At 37.7% G+C, this 17,306-nt stretch overlaps 2 protein-coding genes across 9 annotated transcripts in view; one reads left to right on the forward strand and one right to left on the reverse strand.

Annotated features, from left to right (window-relative positions):
* The window catches only part of TBCD (tubulin folding cofactor D), a 382,417-nt gene that overhangs the window by 165,887 nt on the left and 199,224 nt on the right, over window positions 1-17,306 (reverse strand). The gene's annotated exons all lie outside the window — the stretch shown is intronic.
* B3GNTL1 (UDP-GlcNAc:betaGal beta-1,3-N-acetylglucosaminyltransferase like 1) overlaps window positions 1-17,306 on the forward strand; it is a 106,187-nt gene that overhangs the window by 5,333 nt on the left and 83,548 nt on the right. For 6 of the 8 annotated variants that reach the window (XM_053960719.1, XM_053960720.1, XM_053960721.1 and 3 more), the window contains 2 exons: window positions 3,578-3,642; window positions 11,912-11,977. In XM_053960719.1, the coding sequence (XP_053816694.1) occupies window positions 3,578-3,642; window positions 11,912-11,977 (131 nt within the window). Of the gene's footprint in view, window positions 1-3,577; window positions 3,643-5,493; window positions 5,547-7,401; window positions 7,443-11,911; window positions 11,978-17,306 lie in introns of those variants that run through there. The other 2 variants (XM_053960725.1, XM_053960726.1) reach the window with 2 other exon arrangements.

The following is a 17,306-nucleotide window of genomic DNA, read 5'->3' on the forward strand; positions in this document are numbered from 1 at the left end:
TAGAGGGAATTTTTTTCTCTTTTGTGCAACTGATACAGCTGGAGTTGAGCAATGTCAAGAATTGCTCATAATTCTGTAACTTTTTCTTGTTTTTCTCCCACCTCTGCTATTGGGCGATCAGTCTCTTTTTAAAACTGACTTCTTTTAGTAGTTGATGATCAAGAAACTAAGTAGGTTTCAATTTCTAAAGTCAAAGAAAAATCTCAGAGGTTGTTAATTCTGATACTTAAGATAGTCAGTAACGTTTCTGCTAATACCGTGGTGTTGTGTAACATATTTTCCATTTTTATAAACATTTGCTATGTCTGAAGTCTTGTTCCTACTAGAGTGTTGTATCAATTGTGTATAAACTAGGTTTTAGTTTCCCAGAACACACAAGCAGGATGGGTTTTTTTAAAATTTTAGAATTCTGACGTCTGTTCACCTTTGCACTTCAGAAAACTGAAGCTGAAACTGAGTCCCACTTGTGAATTCCATTGTGCTAGTAGGGTTATTACAGATTATTTTATGGTTTAGCATGCATTTGTCAGTGTTGGGGCAGCTGGAGACTGAACAGATCTTTAATAAATTGGGGGTGGGAGGGGCTGTGCACTATTTAAATATATAATTTAAATGGTGTGAAATGCATAATTCTGCTAAAAAACAAACCCAGGCTTATCCATGTGGGAGACACTCTCAGGTCACCATTAAAACAAGGACATCTTTACTTCATGGTTGTTAAATTTTCGAAGCAGGTTACTTGAAATCCTTAGTATTTGTTTGCTTTTGGTGATTTACTTTCATTTTGTTAAGGACTAGGTACAACTGGAAGGAGTCTTGCCTTTAAAAGAAGATGCTTTGGTACAGAAACAATGTACTAGTCAGGCTTCACATCTTCAACTATTTACACAAGATTAGGATTTATTTCTGATTCTTTTCTAACATGTAAAAGAAAGGGGGGGAACCTTGGAAAAAAGAAAGGGTCACTTGCCTAAAAAAAGGAAACCTTTTTCTTTCCAAGAGTAAGGAATGTTAATATCTCACTGAGGCTTAAGTTTTTACGGCTGTAACCATGGTAACAGGCTCTTTTCACCGAGTAAGCAGGCCTTACAAAACTCAGAGACCTGGCACAAACATTTCATTTTGTTCAGTAGAGTAATATTAAAGAATTTTTTTTTCTCATGCCAAACACAGAATTTGTTGTGGTGAAAGAATTTTTAATACCTAGTTTCTTCTATGGGGAGTTATATTTATCTTCTTAATAATTAAAAAAATATGTGCATTTTCTTCTCTCTCTTTCCCCTAAAAGATATCTGGTATATGAAAAACTTCAGGGTGTTTCTGTCTTAAACACAGCAAGAAATATTTTCCAATTCTTTCTCATAACAAATACTAGATATTTCACTATTTTATTTAAAGTGGTTTATTTGAAAATGAAATTTGAAACACTTCAGAAAGTTCATAGAGTAATATAATTGCCATCTTCTAGTTGCCTTGAAGCCTCCTTTACTCTTTTCTTACATTTTTGATTCCTTGTAATTCATTATTATCCACTGAAGGTTGTTGAAATATTTGTTTATGACAGCACTGAAATGTAAGTCCAGGCCACTTTACAGCTGCCGTGGCTTCTCATAGTACTGATATGTTTAAAGTTGGGCAGATTTAATTCTGTCATCATTTTTGTGCTGTTCTTTTATCTCTTGCTTTACTAGGGACCTCCACAGGACTGGGGGTTGCTGCTTTGGCATGTCCAGACCCGCTGACTTGCATCAGTTGTTTCCCACTAAAACTGCTCGTGCCAGGGCCCAGCTCTGCTGCTGTGGCAGCTCCAGTCTCTGCCAGCTGCTTTTTTACTGCCAGTAGGAAGGAGACTGAGAGTTGCTGTGTAGATGAGATTCCATATTCATAGGTCTGTAAAAGGTAGAATGTAAACATCCTGTAAAATAATAAATCCAAAAACTCATGATGAAGAGAAGTTGAAGTAAGGATTAAAGTACATGAGAAAAAAAGAACACAGTTATAAGGAAGAGCCTTTATTAGTTATGTGCTGGTGGTGGTTGACATAATGTTCCTTGAGGCAACAAGAAATGCAGTCATAAGTCTTTTTCTGTACTTGGACAGCTCAGCAAAATAGCCAAGGAGCACGTGCATTACAGCTAAGGGAACCTTTGAGCCCAGTTAAATCTGTTTCCTGAGCAAACTTAAATTTGTAACGCATAAAAACATAAGAGAATTACAGAACTCTGCTTTTTTTCCAAATGCAAAATCAGAAACTTTGTGGATAATATTATTTAAAATTATTCTGCTCCACTTCATGGTGAGATTTTTTGGCTTTACGTTTCCAGTTTTTCCCCCAAAGAGTGAAAACCCCACAGTATTGCATGTCTTCACAATGCTTATTTTGCAGGTCAGGGTGATCTTGGTGGATTCCCTGGCTTGGTTCCACAAATACTGCAAAGGGAGTTTAAGTGTTACATATGTGACCAAGTGGAATCCATGCAGCATTTTTCAGACTAACACTGGATGTAGTGTGGGCTTTTCTTAGAATGCTGCCTAGGGCAAGAATTCAGAGATCAGAATGTTCTTAAGTACACCTTGTCTACCTGCAAAAATGATCCCAGGGAAGCATTCCCACCTTGTGCATGTATTCCAGTGGTTCCAGTCCCATTCTTACCTTCAGCTGTGGATTTCTGCTCCTTCCTATTTATCTGCTTCTGCCATTTGTTTGATCCTCCAGAACAGTCATCTGCTTCTGAAATTAAGCTGACAAAAAAAATTCTTCTTTGGTTCATTCATTTCTTCCTGAAATTAATGAGTTGGTAAAAAGATTCACCAAGTGTCAGGGGGTCAGAAACTAAGAGACCTTAGGTGCCAATCTTGTCATTTGTCTGAAGTGACATTTCAGTGTGGTCTCCATTGAGGATACAACATGTTATGGTATAAATAAATCACCTTTGTGCTCTGTGTATGTATCTAATAAATCAGGCTGCTTTGGCTCCTCTCTGCATCCCCTTCACATAAATGGCATGTGAAGTTTTTGTATTTGCAAACTTCATACTTAACAAGAACCAAGGAACAGAACTTTTTGAGTCCTCCTGAGAACCCTGATGGGAAGAACAGCAGTTTCTGGTCCTTCTCTGCCTCTTATGTTTTGCTGGTGTTTTTTAGGGCTTAAAAGATGGATGTATGTACAGCCAAGGGTTTCCAGCATCTGCTCTTTGCAAGGGGTTGGCCTAGATGATCTTTAAAGGTCCCTTCCAGCCCAAAGCTTTCTGTGATTCTACAGGCTCAGGTTCTGAATGTAAAACCTGCCCTCTTCAAGATACACATTACATATTATGTCTTAGGGGAGGGCTGGAAAAAGTACTCTTATTCTACTTGATTGTAGAATTCTGGTACTCACTCAGAGAAGGTGACTGACATAGGCATCCTGTTCCAATATTCACAAATTACCTTGCTTTAAATATGGAAAAATCTGGTACTTTATGTGATACTGATTTTTGTATTTTCTTTCATTTGTTCCTCACTTTATTAAGATTTTAAAAGATACAGCAGTAAAAACTCCTCCATATTTTTGTCTTTGCTTTCTCTCTTTCAGTTGGATTTGCTAAAAATCAAGCAGTAATTCAGAGCTCAGGAACCTATCTCTGCTTTCTGGATTCAGTAAGTTAATGCTTTTTGTCTAACTTGGTTTTGTCAATATAATCCTTTCCTTTTTAATGGAGTTGTTCATTTGCTGAAAGACAAGCTGCTTAAAGGAGTTTGTTTAGTGTGCAGGTTACTATTTATGGCTGTAAAGTTTGATTCCAACCTGTAGAAAGCCTTACATCATTCTTTGATTATATCAGATTTCACAAGCTGTTGTGAACAGGGCTGGGCGAGGTTGGTATTTAGGTGTTTTGAGGATTTTTCTTTCCCACATTCTTCAGAAAATTGTATTGATGAGAAACTAAGAGCTAATCTACTGGCTTTTTGATGTAAAATAGGAGAGATCTCACCTTCCAAGTTGAATTTTTTTTTTTCCTGTCCTTTGTTGGATATCTTCTGTGAAGCCATTCAGCTCAGTAACCCCCAGATAAGGATCTCACTTCGTGCAGCTGAATATGCAGGAATGGTTTCACAAAGGTGCCCAGCTGAGCAGCGGAGTGGGGCCGTGTGCTGGGAGCAGGCAAGAAGAGCAGGCCCTTCAAGGCTCACTGATCTCCTGTAATTTCACCTGAAGATTGATTTTTTTTTTTCCTCTGAATTGGAACTGAACTGAATTGGAACTTCAAACCCAGTTAGGGTGGTACAGGATGAACTGGCTGCTGACAGGGTTGGTTTTCACATACAATTCAACTGAATATTATGATTGTCTGTGCTTGTTAAAAAGTGTTGTGAGAGCAGGTATGTGAACTCCACAGCCATTCTCAGGTTTTAATTAGGGAAATCCTTCAGTTTGCAAACTCCACTTGCGTTATCAACTTGATGGAAGAAGTTTTTTTTTGTTCATATGTTAAAATGTTGTGATTTTTGTGATGTATTGTTAGTCAGTGAGGATGTTTATGCATCTAAAATAAACAAACAAACAAAAAAAAACCAAGAAAACTTATGATTTACAAAGTTTGGGTATTCTAGGCTTGCATTACATTGCACAGGGCATTCTGCAGGATGAGGAATGTGTGTACTTGAGCTGGCTGAAGTTATCTGAGTCCACGAGTGCATGAATGAGAAATTAATCTGCTTTTGCCCCATGAAGCTTCGTATCTTCTGTCTCAAATATGTATAGCTTGATGTACTGAAGTAAATTATGGATTAGTATTTCTTTTCAATTCACACAGATCTAGTTGTTTGAAAATTACTAGCAGTGAACTAGAAAATCAAATTCTCTAAATGAAGTTAATTCATATTTTCATAGTGATTCTTCAGAATTCTCAATTTGTTATTTACCATATATTATAATATTCCTGCTGCTGTGTTGTTTCTGTTAGCTGACTATTGCAGGAAAACAAAACACCAGGGAAGCAAATTACAATTATTAAGGAATGTAACTGGTAATGCTACTGTATTTCTGCAATATTATCATTAGCAGAAGTTTTATTTAATATTATGAAGCATTACTTGAAGTGAGTTGAGGATTTTATGGTTTACAGTGTGGATAAACTTAGGAGAAGTTTCCAAGATTTTCTGTTCTATGTGTTTCTATTGCATCTTCAAATCAGAGGCATTCTAACTACCAGAAACCTAATCTTGTTACAAAAGAAATTAATCAAATTTATCTTCTATTGTTTCCCCTTGTGACTACCATTTTTTGCTGAAAAAAACAAATAAAATGGATATTGAAACTGCTACATGTCCAAAGATTGCTCAGTGTTTTGCCTGTAGTTAGTAAATGTTGTGTGATTGTAGCTGGGACACAGATGTTGCCAGCTGTTTAACAACTCTGCTTCCACACACCACCTACCTTCTTCATTTCAGTCACCAGTCCAGGATCCAGCTCTCTAGGAAGGAATGTTGATATCAGCCTGTTGGAATGTGCTGCAGTAATGCCAAGGAATTGACCTTCAGAAGTGCAGCCACAAGTTCAGGTTTGCTACAGGTGGATGTGGAGAGGAATGGAGCTGTTTGTGCACATTACAAATAGGTGGAGAAATGCATCCCTGGCTTTTTGTGCAGTCTTTGTTTTCTCCCTGAAGTGCAATGAGTGGATGAGCATATATGGGAGCATCTTTGGAAGTGCTGGCTCCAGCAAGGCTGTGTTTGCTTGCCATTCCAGCTGGAGTCAAGCTGCTCATGTTACGTCTCTCAACACAGATTTCTGAGGACTACAAACTGGGAAAAAAAGGGTTACAGGTCTCAGAACTGTCAGAATTTGATCAGCCTTTTCTAGTATGAAGTGGCAGCTGTTGGACTAACAGCTATTGTGGACTTTTTTTACTGTGGTTGTTGTTACAGATTTCACCTCCAAGCTACTGAGGCAATTTTTCCCCTCTGGGAAAACAAGTAGAAAAATTGAAGCTACTTAAGAAATTTTTTCATATATAAAATTTATAACATGGGAAAATAAGAGCTAATTTTGCAAATATATTTCACTGTTAGCTTTTCTTCTTCAGATTGTCTGCAGTTATGATTTTATCTGCCAGATTCATTGTACTGTAGCTGTAATTTGTCACTTCTCTGGGGTGGTGCCATGTTTGTTAAAAACATTTACCCACTGGCAGCACAGCAGAACTCTTACACTAAAAATTTTACTTTGAACTGCTGTTTTCACTGACATGCACATAAACATGCCTCTACTTGTCTGAAACTGTATTTCTTTAAACAGGATAATGCTTTTATTTCATCCTAATAATCTGTGTAGTTTCCAAGTATTTCAGGTTTATTCAGTGTGTTGTTGGAGAGTTCCTGACTGTTAAAGAACATAAAAATGTGTCCTTTTTTGACCTGCAGTGTTTCAAACCCAGTTACAATCACTTGAGAACTTAATGTGCTTGTTTTAATCTTTTGAAAGTCTCTGTTGGCAATGTATCACAATTCCAGAGATTCTCAGGCAGTTCAAACATATGACTTTAAACCATTTTGCCACAGTGTCACTACTTGCTAACAGTCAAAAATGCCATGGGGACACAGGTAAGCTTTATTCACCAAAGATGAGGGTGAACCACACCAGATTTGTCATTCCTGTGATGGAACTGGCAGCTGCTGACCTGTGCCTTTTGGTTTGGGAGATTGGTTTGCATGATTTAAGTTGGGAACAGTAATTCTTAATTGCTGTGTGCATAATTGCTTAATTTCAAATTTCATGTGTTCCTTGAGGTTCAAGTTCAAAACCACCTCGTTGAGGGGGTGTTGCTAAAGGCTTTGGAGGAAGGTGGTTGGAACTTCTCTAGCCAGATGTGTCAGGCACATTCAATTAGAAACAGGTTGTTTTCTCCAGCCTCTGTAACTTCCTGGGTTTGGAAGCATGGATTTCCTCTTAGTTGCCATTATACCTTACAAGCACTAATAAACTTCTGAAATATTCCTCCTTTCTTTCAAATTAGTCTGTATTTCTTAGGAAATGAAAATGTGATCAGAGTTAATGTATTTCCTTGTTCTGTTGTTGTTCCTTGGGAACTTACCCTCTGATTTAAAACCTGAAATAAGCTGTTACACAAATAGAAGGTGTGGATGTAGTCGTGAACTCCATTACCAGAAGAGTTGTCCATCTTTCCTGATCACTAGTGAGCCCCAAAAAGTCAAAATACAAGTGCTTGAAGGCATCTTTCCTAATTGTTTCGTAAAGATGTTCTTGTATTAAAACCAGATTAAATGCCTCTGTCTGGTATGAAATGTTAAATGAAGAAGCAAACCTTCAGAATTTGGTTGCCATAACCTCTCCCTACATGTGTCTTCATCTATTCAGTAGGTATAGAGGACATTTGGAATTGCTGGGGAAGCTTTTACTCTTGTCTGGATTTACTGGCTCTGCAACTGAACACCTTGTGAGTTACCTGCTTCACTTGACTGCAAACACATCATTTTTTCAGTGATGTAACTATGAGAAAAAAATCAAAGGTGATCTCCAGTGACCACAGAAAAGCAAGATATGGAAAGGCATATGTCTGCATTTGTTGATCTACAGCAAAAGTTTCCTGACCAGCTAATAGTGATGCTTAATTAAAAGATTTCATAAGAAGATTGTCGAGCTCATAAGAGCACCACATAGATCTTTCCATGTAGACCTGTTTTTTGCTATGCTCAAAAAAAAAAAAAAAAGAAAAAAAGGTGCTCAATGCAGTCAGCTTCTTAAATTTGAAGTGTTTTCTTTGTTGCCCCCTTCTTTCTCAGTTTAATTTGGGAGTAGAAACAGCAAAGTAGCATTTTTTCTTACGATCTTGCAAGTACTGACAGATGATAAGTCTCAGGTGATTTGTGGGTGCCATTTGAGTGCCTGGTTCCAATGAGTTTGATGGTGTGGGGCTGTTCAAACACCAGCCCCTGGAGAATTGCCTGGGATCAGGGTATTTCCTTCAGCAGAGCTGTTGACAGGCCAGTTTTTGGAGGTCCCGGACATTTCACTTCCCTGGTTCAAGGAGTTGAACTGAACAATGGCAAAGAAAGATTTTTCCCTCTAGTCTGAGCAGGTGCAGGATAAATGAATGGACCATTTGATGAATTGAAAGATTTTGGAGATGCCATATTGTTTCTCAGTGAGTGAAACATTCCTCCCGCTGCTGCTGCTGGTTGTATTTTGAATTTAAAGGCTGTAATGGGAAGAAGGTACTGTAGTTATGGGAGTGGAGAATATCAGCTCTCAGTGCGGTCTTTTTTTCATTTTGAGCAGCCAAATATGGACTTTGGAAAAGTCCAGAATGAGATGCTGAGTCTGTAATGTGAGCTTAAGAAAGCACCTCAATACTGAGCTATAATTAGTGTTTTGTTTTCTGTGAACTTGCCCTTGGTTGCAAAGAGTAGATGTGTATTGTGCATTGAACTGTATATTTTGTTTTACTTTCTGAAGTGCAGAAGCACCAATTTTTAAGGGAAAATTATGAAGTTACCACTGCGGAGCCCAATGTGATCCACACAGCCTGGCTAAAGAGGCCAGCTTTTGTATTCCAAGTATATGACTGGGGAAGGCATGCATTTATTTAATATTAATTTTATTTTTTTTTTTGTCCATTCTTTCCATGGGAGAAATTTCTCTTCATCCTGTTGGCTGTATATCTGCTAGGGGACAACCATTAGAGACTTCCATGTGAACAGAGAAAACTGAATTTTATTGTAAACTTCTCTTTTGTTAAAATTATTTTTCAGTGTAAGTCACTTCTACTTTGTTATCTTCCCTACTCTCACCTAGGAAACAGAAACAAACTAAATATACTTCCCTTTTTTGTATAGGCCTTTTTTTTTCCCTGTCTAAATGAGTGAATAATAATTTGGAAATTGTTTGCCTGATCACTGAGGTTTTGTTCTCAGTGTTAAAAAAAAAAAAAAAAAAAAGATTACCAAATTCTGCCTGTAGAAACTGAAGTCTGGCAACACATTTGTTGAAATCAATGTCATGAGTGCAACAGCTTTGATAGAAAATTTGTGATTGCATCACCTACTGCTGGGTAAAATATTTTACCACCTTAGTTGTTTAATAGTATAGTTGCTAAAATTCCATAATTTCTTTTAAGGTGCTCTTAATTTGTGGTACAATTGCTTTGGTTTTACTAATTCGAATTTATTTGGGTTTTTAAATACCAGTCTTAAATCCATCTGAGTTCCCTAAGGTTATTTCACTCTAAATACTGTTTTTCACTCCATGGTTACCTTTGCAGTCATCCGTAGTGAGAAATCTGTCAAAGTTGGATTTTGCAGTTACTTTCTGGTACCAACCTGAATCCAAAAAAGCTGAATGATGATTATATCTCATTTCTGTCTGGGGTGTGATTTATATTTTGTGCTGTTCTTCCTCCTCATTACTATAGTATTTGGGATTATGTCCTAAACTATTATATTCTTTTTTCCCCCCATCTTTCTTTCTCCTTCCATGAACTTAGAAGGTATCACAGAACCATCCAGCAGTGCAGTGTGTATGTAAAGCTGCTTATAAAAAAATGAGACAGAATTATTAAAAGAAATAAAGGTCATCCAGGGTAAGAGTTCATAGAGTTTTCCAGCATTAGAGAACAAAGCTGTATTAATAAAAAGAGGCATTTAGAAGTTTTTGTGGTTCTAGTGCCCCCTCTTTAGCTGGAGTTTACAGAATACTGATGCTCTCTGATAGCCTAAGCCGCAGATCTGTCGGTGTGTGAGTTTTGCCAATAGCATCAAACTGCCACAGTGTTTTCTTAGGGGAGCGGGGCCATTCCTGTCAAACTGGGTGGTTATGAAAACATGACACCGACCCCTTTGGTGCATAGGTTATTTTGATTTGGTTTGAATACTTTCCATGCTGATTTAACCTTTTTCAATCAAGTATATTATTTTTCATCTTTGGGAATGTGAGAGTTCTCTTCTCTGTTGTGTGGGATCGTGAACAGTGAGATCTTTTAGCACAAGAGCATATGTTGTATCTTGTAAAAGATGAGGGTAACATTGTTCTGAGCATTGAAATTCCTGGCTTTTTGGTGGATTTTTTTCTTTTTTTTTTTTTTCTTTTTTCCTTTTTCCCTTTTTTTTCCCTTTCTCCCCTTTTCCCCCTTTTTTCTTTTTTCTTTTTTTTTGAAATTATTTTCCTTTTTTTTACTTTTTATTCCTTTTAAATTTTTTTTTTTCCTTTGGATTTAACAAGAAAACATCTAAGGATCCTTAGCAACTTGTAAAGGAGTGAACAAAGTTCAGTTAAAATATATCTGCTATTGCTTGTATGAAAACCAGGTTTTAATTTACAAAAATCAGCTCTGTATTTGGCATAAAGAAATAGGATTATGGTTTTCCTTGTGGGAAATAGGGTAAAGGTTTTATGGGAACATTTGCTTGATACTGGAATTCTGATGCTCCATTGATAAAATGGATTAGGTGGTAAATAATATCTTTGCAGTTTTGAAGTCATGAGAAATCAGAAGGGTTTTTTTTGCTCTATTGCCTTTGAAAATCAGGAACAGCTGTCATGTTTATGACTAAACAGATCCTAAATGCCAAATACAGAAAAATGCTTTTGACAACGTAGTCCTCCCATCTTTTATAAACTTAGCTTGGTAGGAGTCAGTTTTATTATTATTTTGTTTTATCTTTAACCTTGAATTGTATTAAATAGTTGGACCTACTTCTGAAACTTTTTTTATCATGTAGGTTTTGATAAAACTATAGGGGCACCTTTATAGCAAGGTCATTCAGTTCTTCAAGCTGTAGATATTTAAGCACTAATATTTTTTTTGTTGTTGTTGCTGTTGACTTGATAGGAAGTTTTAATGGGACAGTGGTTGGAAATTCAATATTGAGGGTTTGTGCTTTAATAGGAAAATCAGAATTATTTCAGTGTGAGGAACTGTTAAAAGGGTGTCTATAGAACAGGAATTCAGGGCTCCTTTGAATTCTTTTTGCCTGATTAAGTTTATTTGGTAGTGCTCTGGGAAGAAATAGGCTGTGTTAGCTTTAACCAGAATCTAAAAAAGATTGATTCTTTAAAAGGGGGGAAATATGGCACCAACATGGAAATGAATATGGGTAGAAACCTCAGGGGCCTAAATTTAGGGAAGAAAAATTGTGCTATAAACTGTAAATCACTGTCTAGAAAGGATTTAATTTTGAACAGGAAATAATATAATTTTGAAAGGAATCTCTCCTAACAGTTCAAGGCAGAATAGCAAGTTACTGGCTTTTCAAAAAACAACCTATCTTTTTGTATGTAAATAGAACAGATCTTTATGCTACAAGTAGAAGAAGTATTAACACAAAATTTAAATCTAGGTGGTGTGTTTTAAAGCCAGTGTCAATGCCAATGCATTTTATGAGTGTGGGTACTTCCCTTTTTTCCTTTTCCTTAGAATTTTCTCATTTCACAAGTACTAGTTTTTGTGCCCATGAAATATGGCATATTTTTAGATCTAGAGACCAAAGGCTTTTCCTTTTCAGTAGAACAAGGTACAGCCAGATTACAGAGAACATTTCCTCACATTGCTGTGTCTGACATCTCATGGCTTTCACTGAGGGTGGTTCCTTGTCCTCACACTGCCAGTGCTGCATGGGCAGTTGTGAAAGAGTAGCAGAGTTTCTTGAGAAATAAATGTGAAATGTGTAGGTGCCTGTGGATGTGTGCTGAGATCACAGCACCGCTGTCACGTAGCAGTTTCGATCACTTCCAGCTCCAACAGCATCCAGTTTAATCCACAAAAAGTGTGAAGTCTCTTAATATCTGTTCCATTTGCATTTCTGACTGCAAGCCAGTAAAATGATGTTCATTTAGCAACATATTCTAATGTGTGTCAGTAGTGTACTGTGACCCTTTTTATGTGCAGTAACAGTGTGCTATTTATTCCAGGATGATGTGATGATGCCACAGCGGGTTAGGCTGCAGCACGAAGTTGCCATTCAACACCCAAACAGTGTGAGTACTTTTTTCTTGTGTGTATTTCTGGGTTTTTCTTTGCCAGAGTTCCGGATATATCTTTAAAAGGATATGAAAATTTCACAGTGGGGCTGGGGGAGGCAAAGCCATAACCAGTGTATTCTTTTCCTTTATTTTTAATCCTTACACTGAATGGGAGCTTTGATTGAACTTTTCTTCCTTTTATTTTCTCTCTTCAGAAAACCAAATCTCATTACAACAGTGATACACTTCTGCAAATAAGTATATAGGTTTGGCTAATGTCTGTAATCTAAAGGAGAATGCCTTTTTTATGTAGCCTTTCTAAGTCATGTGAAAAGCTGCAAAGGATTGGCTACAGCTATGGTTTATCTGCTTTTAATAATTAAAGAACTGTAAACCATAGGGAATGTATGGGTTGTTACCGCTGATGAACTGATCTACAGTTCAGCTGATGTTTCTCTCTATGTCTGCCTGTAAAATGAAACATTATTAGAATTCCATTCTTTATTCCTGTGAAATAAACTGTCAGGAATATTCCGTGAGAGAGTTTTTCTCTGATCTATATGATTTTGATTTTATGTGATTTTCTGTGATTAGGGTCAGTGTTCTTTAGAAAGAGTTTGTGCATATGTTCTACATTGTGTGTGTTTATATATATGTATGTATATATTATATATATTATATATAATATATATTATATATATAAATTTTATACATAAATAACTTGGCAGTTAATTATATAAATAACTATGGCATTTAACTAATTTGTCAATACTATTGACAAATATATTCCTTTATAAACTTGAAAACTGAGTTTGTATTCCTATCAGCAATATTCAGCGAAATCAGCCTTATTGTTTCCACATCTCTGACATTTTCTCTTGTGATACTTATTTCAATCTGCCAGAGATTTCTGGAAAGGAAAGGTCAATTGACTTGGTGTGTCATGAAGGTGTTTCCTGCAGGTATCTGAACAAAGCACACAGGTTTAGGATTATTGCTCTTTGTCAACTAAACACCTTTTGAACTTTTTGAACTCCAAGAGACACTTGCTTCAAAGTAGAGATAATTGCAGTTTTTTTGGCTGAGGAATGTCTGCCAAACAACCTGCTGCTTGGTGGTGGGATGTGTACCTGCTCATCACACCACCTGTATTAGGGCTCTTCTGAAATCTGATCATCCTTACAATGGGATTTATTAAATTGTAGCTTTAATAGTACCTGAGTAGCAGTTAACCTAACTCACATTACAAACACAATAAAATGATAAATCCAAAGTTGTTTTTGTTCTGATATCGATCAGTTAATGTAATTCTGCCAAAAAACCAGAAAGGCAAGTTGATCCAGTATGTCTGTTTTATGGAAATTAGTGCTAAGAGCTATCATAGTTCTTGCTTATATGGCTTCTATAGATGTAAATGAAGACTTTTTAAATTAGACTAAATTCAACTAAACAGTCTGTAGTCTTTTTAGAAAGTACTTCAATTGTTTTGTTTATATTCTGTTATACTTTAGTGCCCAACAGCCCTCAGTATGAGCTATTAAATGACAATCAAACAAGTAATAAAGAGGACCTGAGTAGACTGAAGGGCCTTTATCATCTGTTCTAAGCAATACAAACCTGTTACTGCCATGTTCCAAATTCATGTGAATTATGGTCCTGTTTCAGTCTGGTACTTGGCTGGTGATGGTCTGGCCTTGGCTGGATTCTGTCACTCCTCAGAAGGATGGGGTGGTGGGAGAAAGAGAAGGTGGAAAAAACCTGTGGGTCAAGACCAAGGTAATTTATTAAAAGAAAAAGGAACAGTCCTTTGGTCAGTTTGGATCTGACTGCCACTGCCAGATCTTGCCCACCCCCAGCTTTGTGGAGAGGGGGAGTGTTGGAGAGAGCCTTGGTGCTGTGGGAGCAGGGCTCACACCACTGGTGTGTTACCAGCAGACTGCACTGGGAGGGCTGGCGTGGGCAAAATGAGCTCTATTTCCACCAGAGCCAGCACATTTTCCATGTTACAGGTACAGAAAATGTGTGGGATGCCTGTGTGAGGTGTAACCTTCTGGGTTAATGCTGGCTCTTACAGAACTCTAATTCAAAGGTCTGAAGGAGAAAGGGGAGCATGTCCAGCTGTTTCTGGTGAGCAAATAGATCAGTTTGGTCCAGAGCCCCTCAACAGTTCTGACACAACTTTGAGAAAAGTTGGCCTGGTCACAAATCTACTGACCAGGGACAGGGTGGACTTCTGTTCTTAAAAGAATGATCTCTCTGCTGTCCCCAGAATAATCATGCCATTCAATTTTCTGGCCATAGAAGATGTTTGGGGATGTTTGAATGAAGTTTTGTTCTGTATTTAAAGGTCTGGCTTGGCTTCAGTCAGTCTGATAAACCAGAGTAGGTGGAGGGGCAAAAAAAAAAAAAAATTAAAACAAAAAGCAGAAGGTTGAGAAATGCCTGTGAAGCAGTGAGCTTTTTTGGTTTGTTCCTGAAATTCTGATTTGCAGACTTGCACTTTCCACTGTTTTGCAACTTCTCCTGACCTGGATTTTTGACTTTATGCAGTTTCAATATACTTTCAGAAATTTCATTCCTAATCCTAGTCCTGCTGATTGTTACTGGGAGTCAGATTTGAAGACCAGTGCTCCCAGTGGAACACTGATATTGCAGGCTTCAGTCTGCTGTTGTTGTTACTACTGATCTACAGGTAGGAAAAGTCTCCAACTTTGCCCACCAAGAGAAATCTCCCAGGTTAGTTAATCCCTGAGGTTCTTCCTCTTTTGTGTTACTCTTAAATGCAAATTGTCTTACTCTGATTTGAAGCCTGGTTACTAAACAGTAGCACCAAAGATATCAGCTGCCTCTGGAATCTTCCCAACAAATTATTCTTTAAAGACACCTGTGTCTCCATCTCTGAAAAAGCAAGAAGCTTGCCCCAGGTTCAGGTACTGAAACACTGAGGTAACAGCAGCAGCCTTTGTGTCTCATTTCCTGGATCATAGACTCCTTAACGGTGCTTTAAAGAGCAAGTTAATTTCTATTCTCTTAAGCTACTCTTATCTGGGACCCTTTTTAAAAATAAGGCTTGTAGGGTGGAACTGTTCTGTCCTTGGAAATGTTCAGAGTGGAGGATTTTAGATCTCAAAATACAAATTACTGATACATTGTGCTTTTTAAAGCATGACTGCTGTCACCTTGTCCTCTGGTGACTATTTTACATCATCCCTAAGTCCCCCTCACATGATTCTGTAAATAGACAAGTTTTTGAGACTCTGTGTATTTATACTACAAATTCTTAGGTTCTGCTTAAGAAATATCAGGCTCAGTGCAAATCCTCACTTTTAGCAGTTGTGAAGCTCAGGGACATCATACTGGTTTTGTTTATCCCTAGAAGCTGCATGTGTCCCATTTATCCAGGATAAGCCAGGTGTTGCTTATTTACCAACCACAAAACATGTATGCTTTGTTGGCAGCTAATTAATAGGAAGATTCAAGGTTCTATTTCTCTTAATTCTGAAAAAAATCATGCCTTCATATCTTATTCTGTGTTCTTCTGGAGGAGCTCCAACCTAGTGTACGTTCTAGTGTTCTACAGAACAGCTTTGTAAGTTTGGAGTAGCCCAGGAAATTATTTCCCAAACCACACACACTGTGCAGTCTTTCACTCTGCCTCTCATTGATTCTGTTCTTTAATTTCAACAGTGTTACCCTCTGAGAACTCCCAAAGCTTTTTGTTTCAAGGAGAGAGGGGGATGTCAGTTGGATCTGCTTGTCTTGTTGCTGGGTGCTTCCAGCAGGCCCTGCTCTGGGCATGCTGAAGGAGAATCACTGGATCTGGGAATGATCTTGGAGACACTGAGTAACATTTAAGAGCTTATAAAATAACTCAACTTTTCCTCACTGTCTCCTACCTGAGTGAGAAAACAGCTGGAGTGAGAATGTGGGCAGCAGAAATACAGAACATTATTTCCTTTTGTTTTCTCTGGCTCAGTAGGAGGTGAATCAGTAGCAGTGTCACAATGAACACCTTTCTATTTGCTGTGAAATTGCAATCCTCTGTCTCCAACAGGTAGGATACCTGGGCATGTGAGAGAGCATGAATATACCATTTGCATATCTTCAATGAGCAATTCTCACTATTTTGCATCTCTAAAGCAGATTTTTGGCATATTCTGTAGCTTGGCTTTAGATCAAGAGCAGCAGTGCCTAAAGCCATTTTTATCTGTTGATTATCTGCCTGTGTTAACCAACTGCCTGAATTCTGCATATCTTTGATGGTTAATGTGACTCTAAGATAGTTGATGGGATTGAGTGAACTTGAACAATTCCTGGCTGGTGGCTCACAGACCTGTTCACCTGCCCCGGGAGAGCTGAAACAAATATTGCACAATCGGCCCAGGAATTGGAGAAATCAGCAGATGAATGAGAGCTGAGCTGCTCCTTTCTTTAAGGCACAGCTCTAGGCCAAAGGCATTGGCTGTTTTCCTCCCACCCCTGAACTTCACAAATTAACTACATTTAGAAGTTAAGAGGATTTTTTTTTCCTTTTGGTCTGGAAACACATGTTTTTTAATTCTGAAAGTCATAATTTAATAGATTTTTTTTTCATGTCACTGTACCCTGTGCTGTTCTGCTTGTTGGGATCTGTCACACCTTGCTGCCATGTGTTAGAAAGTAGCAAGACTTTTTTCCTCCTTCCCTTAGTGAGTGCTCTGCTTACAGAGAGCACTAGTTTGAGTCATATTCTTCTCTTGTGGCTAAAATGATCAGATCCACTTGATTCTGTAATTTTGCAGTGTGAAAAGACAATGAGTGAATGTGAGGTTTTATTAAACTGCCATAAAGCACAACTACATAATGCTGAATGTTACCTCTCTGCCCTCCACTTAAATTCAATTCTGTACCTCTATTTAATTTTCATCCTTCCTGTGTTCAGCGAGGTTGTTGGTGATCTTCTCTCATTCTGTGTCTTTAATTCTGAAGTCCAGGTTTTACCATCTCCCCTTAAATGCTTTGTCCTCCAGTTATGGCATATAGCTTAGCAGATTTTCCTTTGAGAAATGCTTTATTTTGGATGTGAAGTCGATTAAAATCTTCTTTGCATAGAACTTGAATAATCTTTTTTTCTCCTTAGTTAATTTGCACAGCTCTCCTTGTGCCTGCCTTATTCTGCACGTTTGAGACAGCTCAGTGTGAGCTGCCCGGGCCTGTCCCAGCAAGCACTGCCTGTAGAGGTTAATTTTAATATAAAAATTAATTCATACAACGGCTATTGAAGAGACATTAATTGAGTACTGTCATGTCTTGGATGACAAATCCAATTTGTTTGCATGAACCTCTTAGCAGGAATTTGCTCCAC

The sequence above is a fragment of the Vidua chalybeata genome, chromosome 19 (assembly GCF_026979565.1).
Source record: "Vidua chalybeata isolate OUT-0048 chromosome 19, bVidCha1 merged haplotype, whole genome shotgun sequence".
Lineage (NCBI taxonomy): Eukaryota > Metazoa > Chordata > Aves > Passeriformes > Viduidae > Vidua > Vidua chalybeata.